The sequence below is a fragment of the Pleurodeles waltl genome, chromosome 7 (assembly GCF_031143425.1).
Source record: "Pleurodeles waltl isolate 20211129_DDA chromosome 7, aPleWal1.hap1.20221129, whole genome shotgun sequence".
Lineage (NCBI taxonomy): Eukaryota > Metazoa > Chordata > Amphibia > Caudata > Salamandridae > Pleurodeles > Pleurodeles waltl.
The window spans coordinates 1,134,931,777-1,134,958,745 of record NC_090446.1 but is presented as its reverse complement, the minus strand read 5'-3'; the positions used below and the strand labels follow the sequence as shown (position 1 = coordinate 1,134,958,745).

The following is a 26,969-nucleotide window of genomic DNA, read 5'->3' as shown; positions in this document are numbered from 1 at the left end:
AGTGTGCAATTTATTGTAACATACACCCAGAGGGCATCTTAGAGATGCCCCCTAAATACCAACCCGACTTCTAGTGTAGGCTGACCAGTTTCTGCCAGCCTGCTACACACCAGACATGTTGTTGGCCACGTGGGGAGAGTGCCTTTGTCGCTCTGTGGCCAGGAACAAAGCCTGTACTGGGTGGAGGTGCTTCTCACCTCCCCCTGCAGGAACTGTAACACCTGGCAGCGAGCCTCAAAGGCTCACCCCTTTTGTTACAATGCCCCAGGGCATCCCAGCTAGTGGAGATGCTCGCCCCTCCGGCCACTGCCTCCATTTTTGGTGGCAAGGCTGGAGGAGATAATGAGAAAAACAAGAAGGAGTCACCCACCAGTCAGGACAGCCCCTAAGGTGTCCTGAGCTGAGATGACCCCTGCCTTGAGAAATCCTCCATCTTGAATTTGGAGGATTCCCCCAATAGGATTAGGGATGTGCCCTCCTCCCCACAGGGAGGAGGCACAAAGAGGGTGTAGCCACTCTCAAGGACAGTAGCCATTGGCTACTGCCCTCCCAGACCTAAACACACCCCTAAATGCAGTATTTAGGGGCTCCCCAGAACCTAGGAAACTAGATGCCTGCAATCTGAATAAACAAGAATGACTGCTGACCTACAAGCCTGCATAGAAGGAGGAAGACGACAACTGTTTTGGCCCCAGCCCTACCGGCTTGTCTCCAACTTCGAAAACCTGCTCCAGCGACGCATCCAACAGGGTCCAGCGACCTTTGAAGCCTCAGAGGAATGCCCAAGACTAAAGGACCAAGAAACTCCTGTGAACAGCGGCCCTGTTCAAAACCAGCTACTTCTTTGCAACAAAAAAGCAACTTTCCAAGACTGCGCGTTTCCCGCCGGATGCGTGAGGCTTCACACTCTGCACCCGACGCCCCTAGTACGAGATCCAGAGAACAAACACCACAGGGAGGACTCCCCGGCGACTGCAAGCCCGTGAGAATCCAGAGGCTCCCCCTGAACGCGACTGCCTGTAACTAGGGACCTGACACCTGGAACCAACACTGCACCCGCAGCCCCAGGACCTGAAGGAACCGAACCTCAACGCAGGAGTGACCCCTAGGCAACCCTCTGCCTTGCCCAGGTGGTGGCTGTCCCGAGAAGCCCCCCGTGCCTGCCTGCACCGCTAGAGTGACCCTCGGATCCCTCCATTGTTTCCTACCTGAAACCTGACGCCTGCTTTGCACACTGCACCCGGCCGCCCCTGTGCCACTGAGAGTGTGTGTTGTGTGCCTACTTGTGTGTCCCCCAGTGCTCTGCAAACCCCCCCTGGTCTGCCCCTGAGGACGCGGGTACTTACCTGCTGGCAGACTGGAACCGGAGCAACCCTGTTCTACATAGGCGCCTATGTGTTTTGGGCACCTCTTTGACCTCTGCACCTGACCGGCCCTGAGCTGCTGGTGTGGTAACTTTGGGGTTGCCTTGAACCCCCAACGGTGGGCTGCCTATGCCCCAGGACTTAATCTAACCTTTACTTACCTCCCCCAGGAACTGTGGATTTTTGCACTGTCCACTTTGAAAAGAGCTTATTGCCATTTTTACAAAGACTGTATGTGATGTTGCTTTTATTCAAAGTTCCTAAAGTATCTAAGTGAAGTACCTTACATTTAAAGTGTTTAATGTAAATCCTGAACCTGTGGTTCTTAAAATAAACTAAGAAAATATATTTTTCAATATAAAAACCTATTGGCCTGGAGTAAGTCTTTGAGTGTGTGTTCCTCATTTATTGCCTGTGTGTGTACAACAAATGCTTAACACTACCCTCTGATAAGCCTACTGCTCAACCACACTACCACAAAATAGAGCATTACAATTATCTACTTTTGCCACTATCTTACCTCTAAGGGGAACCCTTGGACTCTGTGCACACTAATTCTTACTTTGAAATAGTACATACAGAGCCAACTTCCTACACACGTCTTGCCAGGAAGATGCCATTCTGCCATACTTACCCCATGTGGCAAAATCTGGCTTGCAATTCTCTTCTATAAAGGTTCACCTGGCAGCCCTTACTGCCAACAGAAAATGTCCTGCACAAACCTCCTTTTTTCAAAATCCCAGTCTTCAAGGATTTTCTAGAACGTTTGAAAAAGGTTTTTCCTCCCATTAGGCGCCCATCACCTTCATGGTAGTTTAACATTGTACTCTCAAGCCTTATGCAAGATCCCTTTGAACCGATTCACAAAGCCTCCCTGCAACAACTCTCTTCTAAGACAGCTTTCCTGTTGCTATAACATCAGCTCACAGGGTTAGCGAGATCCAAGAGCTTTGTTCTTACAAATCAGACACAGTCTTCCGTTCTAGCAAAGTGGTTATGGAGACTCACCCGAAATTCCTCCTTAAGGTTATTTCAGATTTTCATGTTAACCAGACCACAGCTCTTCCAATATTTTTTCAGAGCCCCTCTATTCCAGCGGAAAAAACTCTCCATTCCTTGGATGTAAGGAGATTACTAAAATTCTACCTAGACAGGACATGTGATATCCCCAGGTCGAATCAACTGTTTATTAACTGTGGTCTGGTACGTCTATTTTGACTCATATTATGACAGCCTATGGGGCTACACTGCCCAGCCTTGCTTCATCTCTCTATTCTACCAAAAAAAGGGTTTGTGAAAGACATTTATGCTGTTTTACAAAAACATCATGAAATTATATACATATATATTCTCCTGGCACCCTTTTTTAAGTTCAAGATGAACAACTGGGACATTGTAGCTTCTTCCTATAGGCTGCATAATATCTTTAAGTGACTCTGCATTCCTTCCTGAAGAAAGGCCAACATCTGCACTTAAGAAGATGTATTGTGAGAAAGTGCTCCGAGGTCCCCGCATGTGGACGAGACTATTCAGTGTTTATGACTATAAATGGAAATCCCCTACGAAAGTGCTTGCTTTGCTTTTCTGGAATGTCACAGGTTTGAAGACTTCTGCTCTTTTATTTAGTTATGTATTTTTCCTTTTTGCAAAGAACCATATTAATTCCATTCAACAATGGTAGCATTACACCCCACCTGCCATTCCAGGTTACCCAAGTTATACTATAAATGATACCAAAGGGAAAAGGTGGGGGTAGAGCAAAAGGGCGCTTGTTTGTCTTCATCTCAAATACACTTGACTGCACAACCATCTCACTAGATACAGGGTGCAAAAATATTCAAGCAACACAGCTCAACTTGAAACAGGATAGGAAGCTTCTTCTCAATACTAAGCTTAAATAAATTGAGGATTATAAAGAAATTGCTTTCGGTCCTCAATACAATCGTCGCCGGACAGTTGAACGTGTACACTGTCCTAACAGCTAATTCCAATCTAAATTTAGCATTTAACACAGTGGATGATCCATAGTATGCCCATACATTTTATTGAGGCATCCCACTTGTGCTTTACTCTCAGCAACATATGGATCTGCAGGGTCTCAACAAGTTATTAAACATTTTACACTCATTTAATATTCGCTCACTTAACCGAAGCTTCCAAGAGACATCGTTATAAAAAAACCACTCTTTTTTTTAGAGTCGGTGAAAGGATGAGATTGACTTTATTTTTGTCTCAGCTGAGCACTTTAATTATTTTACTCCCTTTGATACTATCACAATAACAGAGACTACTCATGCTGTTTTACAGGCATGAGCTTTCCATTACCCACCTATAAATCAAACATTTTGAACCTTAGGAGGTCCTGCAAGGTGCCAACACTTAAAGCGCCTTTTCTGGACTACCACAGTAAGTGATAAAAAAAAATCATTGGATTGGTAAAGAGAACAACAAGAGTCTAATACACAGCCTGTATAACCCTGGATTCAGCAAGACTCATGTGATATATGGGCCTATAGGTCATTCTTTATTTAATCTTTAAAGCCAGAAGTCTAAGCCCTCTCCCCGCTTAACTTTGGGTGCTGACCGTTGGCACTCTGGTTTAATCACGAGCTCTAATCTTTAAAGAAGAACTTAAATAGGCATCTAAAACAAAATAGAACCCTTCCGTTTGACTTTGTGTGTATGATCATGGGAAAAACTCTTAAAATACAACAAACATATAGAAAGCAAAGAGTCTATATAGGACATCATTGGTTAACAATAATAGAAGTTAGCAAGTTGGTGTATTCAAAAAATGTTTGGCAGCTCATAAATACATGTGATACACAACATACAATCAGCTTTGTTAGCGCCATTTCAGAATCAACTTGGGTCACCCATATTGAGACATTAAATTGGCCAGAACAAGGGCTGAGACTTTCCATTTAAATTTGTCCACACAGCTTCTATTGTGGAATATGTTCTAGTGCAGGCCAAAATTAAAATCTCAAAACCTGATGGCCAGCCTGGCCATAATGGTCTTCCAAATATTCTATTCTAACACAACTCCAGTTATTGGGCACAGATTCTCACAAGCCTATTCACTTAATTGCTTGAAACCCAGGTTCATACATCACAGCAGGTGTCTACCCTTCATTCAGTTGTTAGGAAAGGTGACCCTTCCATAGCTTTAAACTACAGGCTGTTTACATTACTCGACGTACAAACCTAATATTGGGCTCAAATCCTTTTAAACGATTTAGAATCCTGGGAAGAATCCAACAATTTAATATGACCCAAACAAACAGGCTTCAGGGGAGCTAGAAATGCTTTAGATAACATCCTTAGTCTCTCAATATCAATACACGTGCCACTAAAGGTACAGTCTGTATGCCTGCTTTATAGATTATAGAATAGCATTTAGTGGAGTGACAAGCTCAATTCTTTGGTCCAAACTACAAGGAAAGGGAACCTTGCCTCCATTATTAAGAGCTATTTGGTCACTGTACTGGGACACCTGGGTTCAAGTTAAACGTGCTTACAGCTGGTACATTTCTGGCAAAAAAGACCAATAGAAGTTTTAAATATGGCTGTGTGTTGGCACCCTTGCTTTTTAATTTATGCACAGCAGATTTGCATGACACTATGAAGGCGCAAGGGTCACATCCCCCTAAGTTTGTCTCTCTTACTCTTCAGTCTCTGCAATATGCCATTGACACGGTTATCTTAGATCACACAGCTGCTGGCCTTCATAAAGTCCTTAATGCCTTACATTTTTCTAACTCAGCCAATACACTGAAAATTAATCCAAATAAATCTGCAGTGTTAGATTTCAACAATATGCACTGTAAGTTGAGTAGGTGGCAAATTGGGTAAATCACAGTACAGAGATAAAGAAAGTACGTTTTTTGAGTGTCTGTTCTAGTTTGACGACAGAGGTTCTACAAAAGAACATCAGTCACGCGTAAGTGAAAAGCAGCTTCTGTCACTTATGCCATGAAACAACTTAACAGAAATGTAGACTCTTCTTCACTAGCAGTTTATTGTCATGCAAGCAAGATACCTCCTTTCTGTAGACTATGGCTAGCAGCTTACTGGCCTGCAACCAAAATACTCCCTTTCTATAGACTACAGCCTGGTGTCATTTCCAGGGAGGTTTAATAGAACCCAATCTAATTTAATTAGGCATATTTTTCACCTTTGTAATTATGTAAATCAATCGCATATAAGACAAATTAAATTTACAGCAGCCATCACTTAAGATGATGCTTCAGTTCTTAGTTAACTGCCATAGGCTGCAGAAAGCCAAGGACACATCATTTTGGGCTGCAATACAGTCTGCTATCCACAAATGTGTCTAACTTTGTCCCTTGGATAGATTATTTTCACACTGTAAAAGAAACACGGTGCAACTGGAAGTCCTGTGGATTTTACCCCAGTTAGTTGAGCAGTTCAAGATTGTGGCAAAAATGCAACGCATGTCATTTGTGCCTGTCCCAACCTTATTAATTGAAAGAAGAATACAATTAAGACCACTCTTTCTGAAAAATGGCTGTAGCCATGGAAAAGAGGATGTGGGCTGTGTACTGAGTGGCAAAAATGTGCAAATGGCAGAGAGCCTGGTTAAGAACATGGATGCTGCTATTCACATGTTGAGAACTAAGGATGAGACGGTCACACCAGTATGACCTGCTTTTTTGCATGTTGAGAAAGTTTTAGTGCAATGTCAGTATATTTTTTATTTTGACACTACCATGAAATTGAACTGAATTGAAATAACAGATTAAAAAATAGGAATTAAATAGATACACTGCTGTCTTAACTTTTGTACTGATGTTTTAACAATGTTTAATTTTATTGACATGCACTAACAGATGCCTATACATCTTGTAAAGGCCACTGTTTTTATTTGTCACTGGTAAATGTGCATTTTATCCCTTTTTTTCCTTTTCACATTATATGGATAGAGTTTTCTTTTATGGTTTTAATTAATCGAAGAAAGGCTGATTCATTAAAAAAAATATCAATCTCTGGAAATTAAGAGAATCTTCAAATGTTTTCCTAAGCAGACTACATTTTGAGTGAAGGTATTCATGTGTCCCAGCAAACTGCAGAACTGTGATGATCTACTGCCACATGCTATTTTCTGTTTTAGGTGGAAGCAAAATAGTATTGACAGTCGAGCAAAAACAATATGTACACCTGGAGGGTTATTTTTTATTTTATTACAACCACACAAGAAATATTGCAAGACCCTAACAATTATCACCAGCAGGACATTCTTATCAGTGGATCTATCAATATAGTGACCTTCAGAAACAAGAGGTCAATGACGGACTGATTAGAGAAAAGTGACATAAACAGGGCACCTTGTTCTCGCCAGAACAAGGTTTATAAAGCATAACCTGGCCTGGGTAACCGCAATGACTAGGACACAGGGAGCTGTAAATCAGACATCTTTATAACTCTGCATGTACCTGTGAACTCAAACATTCTAAATCCAAGCCTTCATTAAATTCTACTCTAGCGATTATGTCACACTAAAACAAAATCTGCTGGGAGCCAGAAAGGTTCCATTCTAAAGCATGCAAGACACTCCATCTCCCCCTCTGTTAAATGAAAATTATAATTTTTATAAAATTATTGGACATACCTTTACGTACAATTAGATCTCTTCAATTTTCTTGGTACTTTGATCATCTGACCCAATCAAGTTACTGGAAGTTGTAAACTGTCTTCAGTTTCAGAGATTGCTAAAGATGGTGAGGAATCAGCAACAGTCACTGAGATTTCAGGGTCAATCTTTCTTTCACCATTTCGAGTCGAAGATTGATGAAACACAGGTCTAATGGGAGAAGAGACTTTCCAGGGCACTGGACAGTCACCATGTGTCCTTTGGTAGACACCACTTGGAAGGGGTCAACATCATAAGGATAATCAGAGCTTCTTTTGCTCATCTGTTGAGCGATAACCAAATCTTATTTTCTGAATGAGATGCCTTTTGCATGTTGGCTCTTGTCTGAATAAACTTTCATTTTCTATTTGTTAACCAAGTACCTTGTATGAGTCTTGTTTTAATTTGTATCTCTTTCGGTGGCCCCTTTAGGTAGCTTGGTTGTCATTGCTCTCCCGAACATCAAAGTCACAGAATTTTCACCTGTGGTCGAGTGGGGTGTTGAACAATAAGCTTGTGGAGAAGAATTCAATACAGGTTTCAAATTGGGCTTCTTAAGAGTTGCAACACTGCACTGCTTTCTTTAGTGTACTCATAAAACGCTCAGCAAGTCTACTGCCCTGTGGCCATAAAGATGTGATCATTTGGGGCCAGATGTATCATCACGGCCCTTTGCGATTCGAAAATTGCAATTTTTAAGAAATCGCTATTTCCGACTAGCAAAGTGCCATGTATCACATTTGCTAGTCGGTAATAGCAATTTCTTAAAAATCGCTAATGCTATTACCGAATCGCAAATTGCGATACCGGCCCCATTCGCAGCTATGGGCCTCTTGGCACATAGCTGCAAATTTTTAGCATTTCCAAAATTGCGATTTCTGAACCAGAAATCGCAATTTTGGAAATGCAAAAGCCCAGGGTGCTGGGGGCCTAAGGCCCCCTCTGCTGCACCCCAAAATAATTTTTTGCTACATGTAAGGTACACACATGCCAAAAGAGCATGTGTGCTTTACATGTTAAATTTAAAAATGCAGTTTAACTGCATTTTTTAATTATGCACCAGGTTACCACCTGGTTGCAGATCATGGTATTTTGCATGTGCAAAATGCCATTCTGCGAAAAATCGCAATTTGCGATTTTTTGCAGCATCGCCTTGCGACCTGGATTTTGCGAATCGCAAATTGCGACTCGCAAAATCCAGGTCGCAACGCAAGAAATCGCAATTCTTGTGATTTCTACTTTGTGGTCTGCGAATGCCTTTCATGCATTGCAGACCAATATTTTGCACTCGCAAACGGCCGAATTTACCGATTCGCACCGTTTGTGAGTGCAAAATATTTTCATACATCTGGCCCTTGATGTGTTATGTTCAGATGCTCTAGGAATTCTTTATTGCTGAAGGGGGCACCACTGTAAGACTTTACCATGGCTGGTATGGCCCATGCCTCATTATCAAGAGGACCAAAGAAATCAATGGCTTTTCTCTTCCAGGCATAGTACTGACATGTTCATAATATGCTGAGTGACCTTGTTGAACAGGCAACTGAAAAGGCAAGGAACTCAAGGCCTGTCACATATGCAACTCTTTCATCTAAGTATGGAACCCAAACTCCATCACGGAGTGCTCTCTTTGTGCAACAATACCACTATGTCCTTCGTGAGCCACTTTAATCACTTTTTGTCACAGGCTCTCCAGAATCAGGATTCTCGTAAAATAATTACTTCCTGAGTTATGGACAATTCATCTTTGACAAATTTGTATTTTTGATATTCACCATCATTACTAAAAGATCTAAAGAGTTTGCTCCACGACTGATGTGTAATAATGTCTTAACTTCAGCAGGTCACTATCATGACTTGTGCAGCGACAATCTTGACTAACGACATACTTGTCTGCATTCAAGGTCAAACTTGCATTACTGAGTAACTGACATACTTGTGTGAGAGTTCTATCGTGCTCCTTCTGTGTAGCTCCGAATACTAATGTCATTGCTGTAACTGAGTGCATTTACAACAGGCAGTTTGATCGTTGAATGACATCTTGGAACAGTTCTGCAGCCAATGACACACCTAAACTAAGACTTTTATATCTAAACAAACTAACATGTGTAGAAAAGGTTATAATGTACCTGCATCTTTCTTCAAGTTCTAACTGATGATAACTTTTATTCAGATGCAGTTGATAGAAGACTTTGGCACCATTCAATTGCGTTATACCAGCAATATGTGGCTCTGCATGTTTTCATTAAATTTCTTTGTTTATCTGACACGTGTCAATGCATTTGCGCATAGCTTCTTCATTGTCCTTTTTGGGCACTACTACTACGGATGAAACCCATGGTATTGGACCACTGGAATGCTGAATAATATTATACTTAAGTAACAATTCAAGTTCTTTCTCAACAGCTTCTTGTAAATGAAAAGCAACATGTCTATGTCTAAGCAACAAGAGGAACATCCTCCTCAATATGTAGCAGCATCATAGTCTTTATCTTTACTAAACTATGAAACAATTAAAGGAATTTACTTACTATTTTGTGACGAGCATCCATGTTGTAATTCACAGAAATTTGTCCCATACCAACACTGGGGTGAAACTGAAAAAACAGGCACTTGCCGCTGTACCTTGAAGTATATGGATCGGTGCTTGTACCTTTGTTTTCTTTTGTTTCACTATCGCTATAAATTAATCTTTACTTTTCATGGGGGTCGATGCAGCCCAAGTGTATACTGAGGTCTTTGATGGCGTACACCATGGTAATGGATACAGTTCATTATATTTCTCTTCAGGCACTATATTTATCAATGCAACACTGTCAATAATGAAAGGTATTGAACTTTTTTTTCAATGTAGTCTCTGGACAGTATTTGTATGATGTTGCTTTGGCATGTCGACTTTTCTTTGACAGACATTTTTATTTACAGGCAGCCAGTCAGACAGGTGCACGTTTCTCTGAGATAAACATCCACATGGTAAAATCACTTTGTTCAATTTCACTAATTAGTGAGGTGGAAGAACTGTTTGAGGATGATTTAGATGATGATCGACTTCATTTAGTATCTATTTGCCTCAACTGATGTGACCAATTGGCCTTGTGGGTATGTGTCAAACATTGTTTCTGGAATGTTGTGCCGGCCATTTTGTCTTTCCGCTGCGATCACTTACTTTTTCCTTCACTTTACTCACTGTCACAAAATGGTCCCCTTTACCACAGCCTTTGCATATCTGTCCAATGGAGGGACATTTATTTTCATGTGGAAAAGACATCGCTTTGTGCAGTTCAGTCTTTTGTTTCAAATGACTTTTCACACTCATCACTGACTCGCTCTGGGCACATCTGGCCTCCATGTCAGCCACTTGTTTCTACACACATTCCTCAGCTTTGGCAGCCATCAACACACTCTCCAGACTAAGGATTTCTCTCAGCATTTGTTGCCTAAATAAATCAGACAAGCATTGATCGATAACTCAAAGACACATGGCTTCTTCAATGTTAAATTAATTGAACCTACAGTATCTGATAAGTGTGTCAAGTCTTTCCACAAATTCATCGACTGTTACACCAACCCTGACATTTGTGACTGAAAATGTATTGTTTGGTACTGGCATTGAACTTGACATTCAACACATTCTTAATCTGATGGTCTGTGGCATCTTTGTCAGTTTGCAAAATTTTCTTTATGACTTCTTTCACACGAGCAAGATTTCTGAGATCTTTGATAATCTTTCTGTTATCAGTCTCCTCAGGTGCACCATTGAAATCTTCAAATGTCTCTATCCAGACAGCCCATCTATCACCAATATTTTGCTTTTTGGTGGTATTGAAATGTGATGGTGGTTTCAGTAAGGAGGCAGCATTATAAACATTTATGGGAGTGGCTGACATTGAGGGTGGAGCTTTGTCAGATGCTGTCGGCTGTCCCTGGGTTTCTGCATCATCACTGAGGCCCGACGATGGTTCAGTCTCTGGGTCATCCAGGACAGTCTTTGAAGTTTTGCCGTTCTTCTTGGTCTCCAATGCAGACCTGTCACTCATGGAGACCTCTGGAGTTGTTATGAGCTACCACTTGTCAGCTCTGATGGTGTGCCACTTCAGGTTTTGGACAGCTCAGTTATCAGAACCCCAGTGCTTCCTCCTGGGTCTCCCTGCCCTGTGCTGAGATTGTAATACTTCACTTATCAAGACTCTGGTAAGAGTAACAGCAGTATGGTTCTTTCTACTTGTTCAGTTAGCCAGTGCTATTAGTCGTAATAATATATAGCAAATTATGATTGTCTTTAACTGCGCTTTTTAAGCCTAGTTATATCCGCCTTCAGCATTAATGCTTTGTATTCTTTATAACTTTTATTTTGCGTGGAGTGTGGTACCTTTTTGTCTGATCTTTGGCAAAGCTTCTCAACCAACGATGCATAGACTTCTTAGTGAAGCTTTCTTAACATTCCCACAATTCACTGGCTGGAGTACTCAAACTGTCAACTCTGCATTTTGACAAAGGCTCACACAAGCAATTTGTGTAGACCAGAGTGAACTCTCCAGGAGAGCACTTTACTCTTCGGGTCACTTATTCCCTATCTCGTTGTCAGTTGTAGCGTCTTCCCTAGCCTGGGAACCCACATTTTCCCCATGCAATTTCAAATAGGGATTTTAAACATCACTACAGCTCGAACTGCTGAACAGAATTACACCAAATTTGGCAAAAAGCTAGATCTTGGTCTAGAAAATTCTCTTTTTGTAATTTGGTGTGAACGTCTTTAGTAGTTCTGGAGCTATTAAAGGAAAAGGAAATATACATATCTAGGGACCCGCACCCTTGCAGAGGCAGTCATGAAGGATTCACAGATCTGGGGAAAAGCAAGGCCCTTATTTGCTGGTTGCAACCTGAGAGGTCCCCTGTCCCGTGGGGCGGAAAAATATTTAGAACGGGGAGGGGGCACAGGGTCCCCCTCCCCTAGCCACAAGCGGCCCCAATGACCCCAACCCCTGGGGGCCTTAAAAGGGAGGAGGATGCACAGCCCCTCTCCCTAAGCCAATAGTGGCCCAAGGGACCGCATTCCCCAGGGCCATTACTTAAATACAAGAGAGAGGGGTGCATACACCCCCTTCAGAGCCTTAAAAGGCCCTGGAGACCCATCCATGGGGTAGACTGCTAAAAAAAGGGTATGATGGGCCACACGACCCCCCTTTCCCCAAGCCTTAATAGGCCACAGGGAATTCACGCCCCATGACCTTCATTTTTACTTGAGGGGAGGGGAGGGGAGGGTGCACCCCCTGCCTGAGCCACTTTGGGCACCAGGGACCTCATTCCCATGTGCCTTTATTTATTTTTTTTATTATGGGGAGGGTGTGTGCGGCCATATTCCACAAGACTTCAAGGGCCCTGGGCACCACAACTGCCCAGGTCTTTCTTATACATAAAGGGGATAGTGGTGCACAGCCCCCTCCTTGAGCCCTGGGGACCCCATCTACTTGGCCTTTTCTATAAATAAAGGGGCAGGGTGCATAGCCCCCCTCTCGCCGGCACCAGAGGTGGGTGCCCTTGACCTGCAGAACCTACAAATCACATGTTGGGGTTCTAGGGGGCCCTAGCCAGCTCCCTAGCTTAACCCAGAAACTCACAGAAGTATGCTAGTTATCATGCACAGCTTATAACCTCACATGTTATGATCACCCAAAACACGTTAAATTACGTTTTTTCAAAGAAAATATATAATTATTTTCTTACTATTAGTTATTTTGAAAATAAAGGCTGGAAAGGCATTCACAAACTTGCAGTTTCACAAGCTGTGGTGAAAGTCATGTGGCTGTGCCTCTCCTATTGCACCTCCCAACCTCTAGTATCAAGCAGAGCTTGCCTGTGACAAGGGGCTGGCGGATTCTGTATCTGTATGCAGAGGTGCCCTGTGGGCTGGGCTTGCGGCAAAGTGTGAGGGCTCATGGCAAAGCTTAGCTTGAAAGGATTGCTGGAGAAGGAAGGAACTGTGAGCAATCCGAGAGTGACTGTTCCCAGGTAACACATGGCAGAGTTGGGAAAGTTACTGTGGCTTATGCTACAGGGAAATTCAGGAGATGGGACTTGTGAGGCACATGGGCTCTGGCCAGAATGAGAACATCCTGGATGGCAAGACAGAAGAGAGTGGAGACCCATCTGTAGAGCTGACGTAGGGGTGGCATAGCTGGGGCTACTCAGATGAGCTGGCATTTTTCGGGAGTGCTACACTGGGGGGCCAGCCTGTGTAGATACAACTTATAGGATAGACACACTGGTTTGGTGCAGCTATTTTGTAGCTTGGCTGGTGCGTTGCAACCAAAAAACTACACAATGGGCAAAGATAAAGAACCCTAAGACCTGATAGGGTAACAATGAATCAGCACACAACCCAATCCACCAACATGACCACTCGACAGGCTGAGGCCAAACACAGGAGGAAAATGCAGATGCAGTGGGAGAAACATCCAGAGCTGAGCTGCTCGCGACTATACGTTAATACAGTTAAAGAACTGCAATATAGGGTAAAACTGACCATGAACTTACTCAACATTGACTTATGCAAAGCTGCTGAGACTTTGATCAGCAACCTATAGCCGGAGGTGATTACGCTTAAAGGCTAAGGGCCATATGTACAAAATCTGGTAAGAATTGTAACTACGAAACTGAAATTCCAATATACAAAAACATACATCTCTTAACTAGTGATTCCTAGTGAGTCGCAAATTCACATACCTCATCAACCTTAGGAATTGCCGCCATCACAGAGATGGTGGCCTTCTAGGGGCAGCAGACCACCATGTCTGTGATTGCTTCTTAATAACACGATCTTTTTTTTGTTTGTTTTTTAATGCAGCCTGTTTTCCTAAAGGAAAACGTGATGCATTAAAAAAAAAAAAAACATTAAACATTTAAGTTTCATTTATTCAAGAGTTGGCAGTGGCCCCGTGTCTGTGACAATTTAAGAGGGTGGACCCTCACTACTGGAAACAATCTTCAAAAATGTAATAACTGAATAATTAATTAAGACTATCATGTATATCTTGCTGGAAGGTACTAGTTCAAAAGGGCTAGCAAAATCAAGAGCCACCTTCTGCCATGCTTCAACAGGTAACAGGATTAACTGAATTGGGGCATCAATAAACTTCCAATATTTGGCTGAAACAAGTGTTGTAGTTGGACTCTCACTCCTAGGCCAGACTGCTGGTTTAGGGATGACAGCACTTTTGTTTGAAGGTGACTAGGTCAATCCTACAACAAGTCACAACTGTCGGCCCAACCATCCTGTCTCACAAACAATAAGTACCTCACCAAAAAAAAAAGAAAAGAACAATAAAAGGTAATTTCTGGCAGCCTTACGCATGGACTCTTGTCTAGATTGTGACATCTCAGGGGAGTTGTGGTGGAACCTAAGTTACCCTTTTCTCACGTTAGTAATAAGTCTCAGTCACACACAGGCAATCAAGGAGATGCAGGAAAGCTTTCAATATATTTATTGAAAGGACTGCAGTCTACAGTAACATGCATGAGCTGCAATGATTAGGATAACAAATAATAAAAGAAGTATAATTGTGAAGATGAGAGTCGTGAATACAAAGACCCCCACCATCTTGCAATAAACATGCTATGTAAAAACCCTCGCACAGAGAACCTGATCTCTAACCTAATGAGAGCTAGGTATAATAAACCTAATCTGCCAGTACCATGTCCATGACAAGCGCCCCAACCCTTGTTACCTGGGAATGAGGTCTCTAAGTCATACTCTGTGGTGACACAAAGGCTGAGTTCTGCAGCAAGTTGATATACAGCATAGATTGCATAGAGGGCATCGGGTAGGAATCTCTCTGATAACCTTGTCTTTGTGAGATGTATTTATACAGATCATGTAGTTCTCCTGGCTCAGCTATGTTCCCAAACCATAGATAAGGAGGCATACTTGTGGCAACAATTATGTAAACAATTTTCAACAAGTCTATGGTATGTTCCTATCACACGAAAGTGAGAAAGTGACATGATGTGAATACCTGCATACATCAATTGATTATGACGCTGATAATGACACCTTTACAGAGTGGCACTGATAATGCCAATCAAAGCAAATCTCTAAATAGCAGCCATCTTAAAAGAAATAATAAAATAAATGGGCTAAAACAGAGCAAGCTAAGTAGGTTAAAATTCACTAGGTGACGGGGCACAAGCCCGCAAGCCAAACGACTAAGTTAGCCTCCTGAAACCCAATCAAACTAAATTAGATTCACTACAAAAGACACGTAGTACACTCATCAATAAATCTGTCAACTGGAGTCTCCATTGCAGGACACCCCAAAAAATGTTAAAGATTTTTTTAAGTGCTACTGACTCCCAAATTACCTTTATGTGCTTCTTGAATCAAAATATTCCTTAATGCAAGTGGTGGAACGCATACATCATTCTTTAATAAAACACCTTGAGCCTCTGCCAGTTCCTCAAACATTTGTATGCATGGTCTTAATGATGCTTTGACATGTTGTTCTTTTGGCCAACCATTTTTCATATAATTTACTACTGTTTGATAAACAGCATCTTGCTTACACTCTTCCAACTACTGTTGACGTGTTAAGACTCCCTTATTCTGAACAATGTCTTCCACCAAAACAATTACACATTCATCCTCTTCTAGCCTACAGGAACCTTCATTCTTCACTGGAAGCCTGGACAGAAAGTCTGCTCTCACATTTCTTCCCCCAGGAACGTACTTCACTGTAAAATTGTAGCCTTGTAGTTTAAATAATAACCTGATCAGTCTGGAAGAAGCCTTTCCTAAACCATTTCCATTTAAGAGATGAATAAGTGGCATTTGGTCAGTGAACCGTTCTACAGCCCAGCAACATGACAATGCCTCGCGCTCAACTGTGCTATAGTGAAATTCACTCTCAGAAAGTGAGCAAGAGGCACATGAAATAATGTTTTAATTCTCCTGTGACATTTGAGAAAACATAGCACCTAAACCAATCTGGCTAGCATCTACAGTTAGGATACATTTGCGTCCAACAACAAATGGAGATAATGCTGGAGCAGTCACAGTTAATTTTTTGACTTTCTTAAATGCTTCTTGAACATCGTCAGACCAGATGAATTTCATACCCTTCTTCAACAAACTACGCAATGGTCGTGCAATATACGCATAGCCCTGCACAAAATGTGAATGATATTCACTTAGGCCCAGAAATGAAGGTAAAGTGTCTTTATCACAAGGTGGTTTGGCATCTTCTATTGCTCTAATTAAGGAAAACTTTGGTGAAATACCATCAGGTCCAATGGAATGACCTAAATAGTCAACCATTTCTTCCAAAAAATTTCATTTTCCTTCACTAAAAGTGATACTGTATTCCTTAAATTATTCTGAAACTTCTCTCAGGATTAAATTATGTTCTCCCAATGTTTTTGCATGTATTAAAACATCATCCTGAAAAGCCTGGGCACCACAAATACCTTCAAGCATATTGCCCATTAGATGCTGAAAGACACTAGACGCAGAGGCTAAACCGAATGGTAGTCTGCAAAATTTGTACGCCCAAATGGGGTTACAAATGTTGGAAAATCTTGCGATTTTTTGCTCCAAGGGTATTTGGTGATACGCTGATTTTAGATCAAGTAAGGCGAAAAAAGTGGAATTACCAATATTAGCTAGTAGATCTTGTTCTTATGGGAGAGGGTGGCAATCTTCGATAATGTTTTTATTAAGGCTCCTCAATTCTGCACATAACCTAATGTTCCCATCTTTTTTTTCTCACAATAACTATAGGGCTTACCCATTCTGACAAGTCAGTTACTTTAATAAAGTCTTCAGCTACCATATTGTTCAACAGAGACTTTAATTATTCCCTAAAACTCAAAGGAATCGGCCTCACTTTGTGACGTACTGAGACTGCATTTTTCTTCAACTTTATAGCATGAGTGTATTTTTTTTTATATGTCTGATTTTCCCACTAAAAAGTTCCTGAAAATCTTTTAAAAGTTCTTTCGAGTTATAAACATTCTGCATTACAATACTAGAAATAGGAACATTTGCAATTCTAATAGGAGGATCAGCACCAGGCACGGACATCAAACCCAACTTGCTATTCAACTATGCGCTTCCTTTGACGGCTACATACATTTTTGTTATATTTTGTCTTCCTAGGCATTATCTGATCAAAAAGAAACCTACCATCTATATCTTATTCTCCATAAGCTTTTGGATGTATGCCTGGGGTTTTCAATTGTTTTACCTGTACCCCAATGTTGGTAGAAAAATGTGTCTGAAATTATAGTTAGAGGAGCCCCTGAATCACACATTATGCCCAATAATAGACTTGAACCTATTTGCACCTTACAAAGTGGATCCTTAGCTTTGTTGATCCTAGGTACGTCACATTCCAGGGATAAAATAACATTAGATAAGTCTAATATTGATATATCATCTCCCAATTCAACACTATGAACTTTAAAACAGATTATTACATCTGGGACCTATTTTTTTTTTCATCTCATGCAACGCTTACCAATAGCAGGACATTGGGCAAATTTACTTAACTGTGACTCTTGACCCACATCGGGAACAAAATACATTCTTCTTTTTACATTAATAGTTTAGTTTATGGGATTTGTAAAGCGCAAGGCTACCCGAGGCAGCAATGGCGACTGTCTGAGATGAAGAGGTTAGGTGTTCCAATCTTTTGCTGCCAGGTATGTGAAAGATCTTCCTCTAGTCGAGGACTTCTTTATGCGGGGTACATTGGCAGGTTTCTTGTGGGACGAGCGGAGAGGTCTGGAAGGGGAGTACCAGGTGATGAGGTGGTTGAGGTAACTCGGTGTGCTGTCGTGGAGGGCTCTGTAGGCATGCTGGAGGAGTTTGAAGTTGATCTTTTTCTCGACGGCGAGCCAGTGGAGGATTTCCAGGTGTCCTGTGATTGGGAATGTTTACAATGAGTCTGGCAGCAGTGTTATGAATTTGTTGCAGCTTACTCAGGTCCTTCTTGACGGTTCCGGCATAGAAGGCGTTGCCGTAGTCAAGTCTGCTTGTGATTAGTACGTGTGTCACGGTTTTCCGGCAGTTGGCTGGTATCCATCGGAAGATCTTCCGTAGGAGTCAGGGTGTGTTGAAACAGGTGGCAGCGATGGAGTTGACCTATCTGGTCATGGCGAGCGTTGAGTTGAGGATTATGCCAAGGTTTCGTGCATGGTCTGTGGGGGCGGGGGCCTGCCAAGTATTGAGGGCCACCAGGAGTCATCCCAAGCTGAGGAGAAAGGTCCCATGATGAGGATCTCGGTTTTATTGATGTTCAGCTTAAGGCAGCTCTCCCCTCATCCAGATGGCAACTGCGTCAATCGCGTCCCTGAAGTTCTTCTTGGCTGTTGAGGGATTCGCAGTTAGGTAGATGATCAGCTGGGTGTCATCTGCTTAAGAGACGATGTTCATACAATAGTTCCTGACGATAGGGGCAAGTGGGGACATGTTGTTGAACAGTGAGGGGATCAACGATGATCCTTGGGGTACTCCACAGCTGATGTCTATAGGTTCTGACAAGTGTGGCTGGAGTCTGACTTTGTGCTCTGCCTGTCAGGAAGGGGTGTATCCATCAGGAAGGCTATGCTTTGTATACTTGCTGCGTGGAGTCTAGCGCATAGGGTGCGGTGGGATACTGTTTTGAAGCGGCTGAAAGATCAAGTAATGTGACTTAACATGTTTGAGTTTCACACTGCTCTATGTATTGTAAAATGACAATGTGATGAGCTTTATATAACGTGTGTGCATCACTCCATTAGGAAAACTGATACTTTCCAATCGCACTGTTTAAAATATTGACATTGTGATGCGCTTTGAAATAAGGTGTGCACATCATCGTAGTAGAACACTTTATGGTAGTCCTATTCCGGGGCAGACTGCCTTTCAAAGTTAGCATGAGAGGATGACTTAAAGGGTCTATTCGTCTTCTTCCTCCCTTCCTCCACTTTCATGTTCAGCAGCATTCCTCTAAGCTTTAATCCCTGTTGATCTTTCAAAGCCCTTTTGGACATTTTCATACAGACTTCAGTCTTTGACAGAGTGTGAGACAACAAAATAAATCACAAAGCCCCTTCTCCCACGGGAGAGCCACTTCTCAAAATAGACTGCTTTAGAGGAGAAAGTGTAAAGAATTCAGCTATAAAAAATCACTTCACTCATTAAAATGATGTTAAAGACATTAAGTGAAAATGACAAAACAAATATTCACTATCACTTTTTAGTCAAATCAGGTGTGAAACTTCACATGTGTTCTGAGATCCTACTCACAGGAGCTGGCAACAAGAAATGAGGCATCTCCCATTAGAGTGCATGATGGAGAGGAGAAAGTGCCAGAGTCTTTTTAGGGACATGATACTTTCTTTATCACCATTTAATGTAAGCCTTGCAGGTTTAATTTATTCCTGCTTTTTGATACACTGTCATCCCTTTCTTGCATATCCCATGCTACAATGCAGGTTTAAAACTGTAAATTAGAAGTTCATTGCCTTATTTCCAGGAAAAACAACTTTAGCCCCAGATAGGCTGTATCAGGATGCTGCTCACTATAATGAGAGATGTGCATGGAGACCCTACGTGACATTTCAATGGACAATGCATCCATGGAAAGTGCTCCAGAGTCCACACGCGGGGAATTATTCTAACATTTATGACTTTCCTACCTGGGCTAATTCTTCTAGAGTTTGTTCCTGGTCGCTTTTATCTGCCCAGGCAGTATCTCAATCTTTCCCCATGGCATCCTGACAGTACTCTTGCATATTCTTTCTCTCGGCTCCTTTTCATAGCTGATTTATCAGAACATTTATTCTGCAGTAAATTACCAATCTCCTCCAAGTGGCTGTAACAGCATATAAAGCAATAAAAGCTCTCAGACTGCTCACTGGCACAAGATGTTCTGTTCATATATCTTACCTTAGCTCCATTCCAAGCTCACTGCAAGGCACAGTCTCATAAGTATGACACACCTGTAACATAGAAAACAATTGTGAGCCAGTTCCTCGTCTGGCTTTTAACTAAAAGAACTGCAACTAAAATGTTCATGCACTGTTTTCTGACAGTTCTTTTCATTTACAAGAGTAAATTGGCCCTATCTACAATATTCAGGTCATCTGGGAGCCTATGGAACTGCAAAAATGATTCCGACATACTGTGACTGCTATAGAAGATTTCCTTCCAGCTGGTCTGGAAAGGACCAACACATTGGATTGTTACTGGACACTGAATTGTAATCATTGTCCTTCTGTAACAACATATAAGCATTTCAGTTATTTTGCATGTAAGTAAATTAATAGTATACTCAAATATTTAACTGGTACCCAAAACCAACTAACCACCAAGCCTCCCACTGATTAAGTCTGAGACATCTATGACTCAATGTTCACCCTTACTTATAAGTCACTGCCACTCACAGTTCAGCACAGTACCCCAAAACCCTTACTGGCATCCAAAAAAAAAAAGATAAATCAAGTTATAGATAACATATTATAAACAAATGTATATAGTATACTAACTAACTCAAAACAACAACATGCTGTACATTAATTTGCCTCAAAGAAAAAGGAACTACTAATACCTAAGAGAATTAGCACTCAAAAGAATACATTTACGGACTCCATCATCTATAATCTAACATCTATAAATGAACAGCCAATTAAACAGTCTGCACAATCAACCAAAGTGTACAAATATAAAAAGAGACAACACCACGAGCAAAAGCACTAGGAAGGTAATTCGAAGTGTAGCTCAAATATTTGGACATATCCGTACCTAACTAAACTCATGGTAAGGTCTTGGATGGAACCATCAATTTCCACATTAACCACTCAGACACTTTTCTTCATTAGCTGCAAAATGCTCTAGTCGTGGTACCAATGTCACCAAGCTTTATTTCCTTGAAATTAGTCTGTGATGGCACTACAACTGAGGGCCCTACACTGTAAGATGTGCTTTTCTGGTGCCAAGGCCTTCTCCACTACTTGTTAGACATCTCCAAGAACATTATCATCTAGGAATGAAGGTACTTGGTAAAGTACCTTCTCCTGACAAATGTTGGTGAACATACACTTATCTCAAGTCCAGGAATCAAACATCTTGACAGCGTTCTATCAATCCCACCACAGTGAATAACAAATAATAACCCACCCCCAACAGCTAAGCAATGGAGGAACTCCATCTGTCAGAGTCACAGGATGCAAAGTAAGTTCATCTACACTGGTCGACTATCAGCAAGATTAAATACTAGGTGTATGCCACTAGAAGACTTCAAAATTAGTTGGACCAATCTACAAAACACAACAGTCTCCCTTTATGCAACAGAAAACGTTCTTAAATCACAAAGAAGAATCAACATTGCCAACTTTTTTTTGAACAGTCATTAGGTCATCAAACATTCTTCATTGTCTCTGTGTGCATTTCACCAACCCAAAGGCACACTATGCTGTTATAATATATTTAGGGGTTCATGTTTTCTCTTAAAACATAGTATAACCTATAAAAACCCCAAACTAAAACTTTGCTTCTTACTAGAAAATGGAACACAGTTTCCTGTTTTAGAAGTATGGACTCTCTCTTCACTGCATGTTGCTGTGTAGTACCCAACAGGTTTTCAGCTGAACTATGGGCACTGTTTCAATCCAGGGCAAGCACATCTGTATGATGTTATTATCATTCATTGAAGACAGAGAGCTTTGCTTTCTGAAACCACAGGTAACAGGACGGTGGCAACAAAATTCACTATGTATATGGATCCTTCTACAATAAGTTTCCTCTCATAAAAAAACTGCCCTAAACACTGTTCAAGAGGAAATATGGTGTATTATAAGGTGCGGCTGTTTGACCTCACTGTGTAATACACTTACCAACCCTTTAGGTCCAGTAGGTTTTGTTGGTAAAACACTCAGCTCAACCCTGGGTACCTGTGGCACTGAGCAGCAAGGCTTACACAGAGGAACAAGTGTTAAGCATATAAAAAGGACCAAAACATGTAAAGAAGAATCAACACATCATTCGAGAAATCCGACACCAATTTATGAAAATAAAATTTATTTTTATAAGAATTTTGATACTAGAATGAAAACAATGTCCTGGAGATATAGATTATACAAGAACTAATAAAATAAAAAGCAATTTTACTCAACTGTGAACAAGCCTTGACAAAAGTCAATAAATTAGACACTTTTTCAGGGAAAACTTATTTAAGTATCAATGCGGTTGGTTAGAAATACTGGGGGTGACCAACTAAGGCAGGCAGCTGGACAGGGTGACCTACAAGGTCCTTAAGAATAGTTACCTTCACAGGTGAAGCAGTCAGTTTCAGGCACGTTATCCACGTTGCAATAAAGTCCTATGGAAAGGTCCTGATGTAAGGGCCAAAGGATGCTGAAGATGCCCTAAGGATCTGAAGTGGTTGACAGGGGTCTTCAAGGAGGAATTCCTCGGTCCACGAAGATGGTGAAGGGGTCCTGTCTGCAGGTTTGATGTCCCACGAAGTCCTCTCTGGTCTGGCTGAAGTCAAGTCACCACTGGAATACCAGTCTCTTGCTGTCACAGACTAATCCTTCCTCGGACGTTAACTTTCCTTTAGAAGGTGCCCGCAACTCTCAGACAGCATTCTCGGGTCCAGCAAACTCTGGTGCAACTCAGTGCATTGTGTTTTGGTCCTCTGTACTGCACAGCAGCGGTTGTAGCAGCTTGAAGACTTTGGGCTACCAACTTACCCCAGGCTTCTTCAGCTGTTGTGTTCCTGTGAGGCGAACAGGAGGCCAGTCACCTGGCCCTTCAAGTTCACTTGGGTTGACTGGGCTCTGGAGATGGCTTCTCTTGCTTCTGTCATGCCTTTTAGCAGGATACAGCAGTCACAGTCCCTCTCTTCACTAGCTACCAGGTGCAGCAGGTGCAGTCCTCGTTGATGTAGCCTCTTTGCTGGTCCCTCTGTGCAGCAGAGCAGTCCTTATGAGGTGGTCAAGATCTGAGGTCTGGGTATGAGGGGTGCCCCCTTTATGCTTGGAAAGTGCCCTCAGGGCAGGATGCGGTTGGTAGCCAATGGGCTACAAGGTTTCCTCCCACCTGGTGACCACTTCCTGTGGAGTGTGGCATCTGGCTATCCCAGGGTGCACCATTCTGCCACTCTGAAGATGGCAAGACCTCTCTTCTGGTGTACAGACCTCACCAGGCTCCCCCTTGGTGTGGTTACCTCCGGGCTATACGTCCCTGGGAAACCAGTTTGGCAACTTATTCCCCCTCTCTGCTCCTCATGCCAGCCTGTATACCTCAACAACGGGGCAGCCCTCCACCTCATGTCCCACATCTGCTCTTCATAGGCAGCTTCACCTTTGAAACCTGCCTTATGGAGTTAACACATAAGGATAGTCCTGCAGGATGGAGGTGACACCGCCCTGGCATTCAATCCCTAATGGGACACCTTACGGAGAGTCGCTGGCCCATCTCTCCAGGAGGACAGAAAGTTGTCTCATGGAGCATGCTCCGTGTGTGCCCAGGAAGGCACAGAAGTTTTAAAGGCAACAAAGTGGCAACTCTGCTAAAGCTAACAAGTTACATGGCTTCCCACTTGAGATACAATTCAGGCTTAATATAACGAGTTGTTTGATACCTTATAGTGGCCACTTTGGTCGCACCGTTCAAGAGTTAGCACAGCTGAGGGGTCAGCATGTAACCCTGCACACCCAATTGGGCAGCCAAGTCTTTCCACACTAAAACTGTTGTTTTGCGTGTTTTACTGTCAGGACATATAAAGTGCATGTCCTATATGTCGTACACTACCTTTAGGGCTCGGCAGGCATGCCAGAGGGGTGACTTACACACGCCAAGGGGAAGTGGTGACTTTGCCATTTCGTCCAATGGCAAAGTTGGGCTAGCAGTGCACAACTGTTCTACCAGTCTGCAGTGGCGGACTGGGGGGCTTGTTTTAATTAGGACACCTCCATGGTGGCACAATCAGTGTTGCAAGCCCTTAGGTACCCCCCCTATTACTTACACACCCTGGGTACCATGGTACCATTTACTAGGGACTTACAGGTGAGTTAGCCATTTCCAATTAGGTATAGTCAATTCGACATACACATTTAGGGTCAGTACATCAGGTGAAAGCCTTGGGGGGTGACCATTGAAAAAGAGGCATTTCCTTAAAGCACTGTTGTAGGGTTTACATGGTGATAGTCAGAAAAGTATGGGTATAAGATAAGCATGCCCGTATACAAAAAAAAAAAAGAAAGAAACCAGTGGCATATCATGAACATCTTCCATGCCCACGTGCAGGCCCAGATGTCTTTCGTTTAGGGCAAACTGCACTATTTTTAACACATACATTAACTCAGAAAATCTATATATGTTAGTTTATATGCTGCTCACGGTGAAGCTCAGAAGAAGTTATAGGCAACGACTGCTGTGTCTGGTGTATACAGCTCAGTTTCAGCAAAAAAAACACAAGTGCTTAGACCTGATCTGATCCTGCACACTGATGTAGTATGTGGTCATGATACAGCGCCAAGATCACGTACTTCAGCATTCATTCCTAATGCGTCCATGTCAAATAAAGATTGGAACTTATGATGCCGAAATAAGGGTTGATGGTTGGCAATTTCACCAGTACAAACCACTGTAGCAGCATTTGCTGGAAACATATTGAGCTGTGGTCATTCTTCACCCCAAGATCAAACATGCACTAGAACAATGCACACTGCACAGAACACACAGATAAAGTGCCTTGTACTACTGTCACACCTTTCTCTCAGGGCTAAAGTCCCTGCGCTGATTTCAAATAAACAAAGACCCAGTTACAGGCTTGGTAAAAATCGAAGACTTGGTGTCTTTGTGCTGGCTTTCAAATAAACACAAAATCCCATAGACATGGCACAACAATGTAAAATAAACCTAATTTACAATGTCGGCTGCACAAACGAATGACCAAAGGCATCCTACATGTCATGAAGCTTCTTCAAAACCTCAGGTTCTTCTTCATGCACTTTGCTACCATCAACCACCCTATGTGTAACAGTATGTACAGTAGTTTATTAGCAGATTTACCCCAGGACTATGCAGAGCACGTTTAAACACCCCACAATAGATTACATTGTTCTAAGTAGAAAATCTTAATTTAGCAGTCCTTTGCCATTTGTCATCTGAAGAACAAGAGAGCAAAACAGTGTGCTAAATGTTCGCCATTAACCTTTTATCCAGTACAATCAAATCTTAATGAGGTGTAGACATAGCTCTACCCATTCACATGCCTGTCATGGAGTGTGATTGGACTGCTGTGAAGAGGTATCTGAGTTCTGGCAAATAAGACTGGCAGGGAGGTGAAAGAAAAATTGAAGATACTTGAAAGAACACATTCAGGGAAAGGGTTCAAAGAATGGAGTTAATAGCATGAACAAACAAAGGGATATTTGACAAAAGGAATTAACAAAGGAAAAAAGGAAATAAAGGCAAATTCTTTCTAAGCACTTGAAAACACCATTGTTGTCATTATGTAGGAACAAAAACGAATAATTAGTGATAACCACCGATTTTTACAGTTTTTGAAAACACTGGAAACCACAGGAAAAAACAACAGAATTTAAAACAAATAGAAACTGAAAGTAGCAAAGCAGAACTATACTCCTCCTTATTAGAGCTCGGACTCTTCCCTTGATTCTACTGGTCTGAGCTCAGTCACCCTCCAGGTGTGCAACATGCATGGACTCATAACTCTCCCCTTCATGGCTATAGATTCCATTATCTATACTCATTCCATTATCTATACATTACCCTATCTGTATTATGTGATTTGATATTCCTCTTCTTCTTGTACTATTTTGACAAAAATGCTTTAGTAAAAAGAATAGTGGGGTTCCTCCTTTGAACGCAACATGGGCTTAGTGTTCCCACTGTAACAAAATACGACATTGGGAACCAATCCCAGAAAAATATAAAATACTGTTTACTCTGAAGAGCTTATAGGAATAGCCAAGAGTGTAAAAGTTAACAACAAAAACCCTTCTGAGACAGCACAAACAGCTTGGGTTCTACCAAACAAGTGGCTGTTGTCTAACAAGAAACAGGGAACCAGAAAAGTCTAGAACACATCTAGAATGCTCATCCCAAGCTAAAGGGGCAAAAGCAGAGACTGGAATACTATGCCTTTAGGGATGAAAGCCACAACGTATTTGCATACAGCTGATTCTTTTGCATAAACAAGCTAAGGCAAAGGAAAAAAGGTCACACTAAGGAAATTAGAACTGTGAGACGCTCAGGTAATAAAGTGAACAATAGCACAATGTTTATGATGCCCTTACTGCAACTGTTACCTTAAATTTCAACAATAAAACACATCAAAATCTCATATTGAGTAGTTTTCTGGTTGATATCTAAAAATGAAATATATTACTCTGCAATTGGCAAGTTACGACTGTCAAATGTGCTTTTTCGCATTGAAATTTGAACGTGGTTGAATTATGGTGGTGGGGGTGTAGATAACTAACTGTACAATGTCAGTTTTGTACTTTTTATATCTCAATATTCAGTTTATCAAGCGAATTTCAGGTTTAATGAGTTTATTATTTAATTTTGTGATTGTCAAGGAAGTAGCAAAGGTGTGCAAACTGCTTTTTGCAGTTGCATGTATGTTATCACCATCACGTTTTTCTTTTTCTTTCTGAACGCAGCATTGTTTGGGGTGGGCCCACTTCTGTTTATGAACTCTGTAATCACGGCAAACACAGAAAATTGTAAACCTCAAATAAATCTTACTTTTTTAACGTTAGTATTAACTTTATAATGATGTATGCTGCCTTTTGTAACAGTACAGATTCACCTAAGGTTGATGAATTGGCTTTTTTCCCCCTACAGTAACTGAAAAAATAAAACAGTTTTACATCCATATATAACATGCTCAAATGTTTAACTGTTTAAGAGTCATGTGGACAGCAAATACTAAAATAGG

General features: G+C 41.7%; 1 protein-coding gene across 1 annotated transcript in view; it reads right to left on the bottom strand.

Annotated features, from left to right (window-relative positions):
• LOC138246022 (uncharacterized) overlaps positions 1-26,969 on the bottom strand; it is a 672,335-nt gene that overhangs the window by 381,460 nt on the left and 263,906 nt on the right. The window contains exon 8 of the mRNA XM_069200173.1: positions 19,943-19,995. Within this exon, the coding sequence (XP_069056274.1) occupies positions 19,943-19,995 (53 nt within the window). The remainder of the gene's footprint in view (positions 1-19,942; positions 19,996-26,969) is intronic.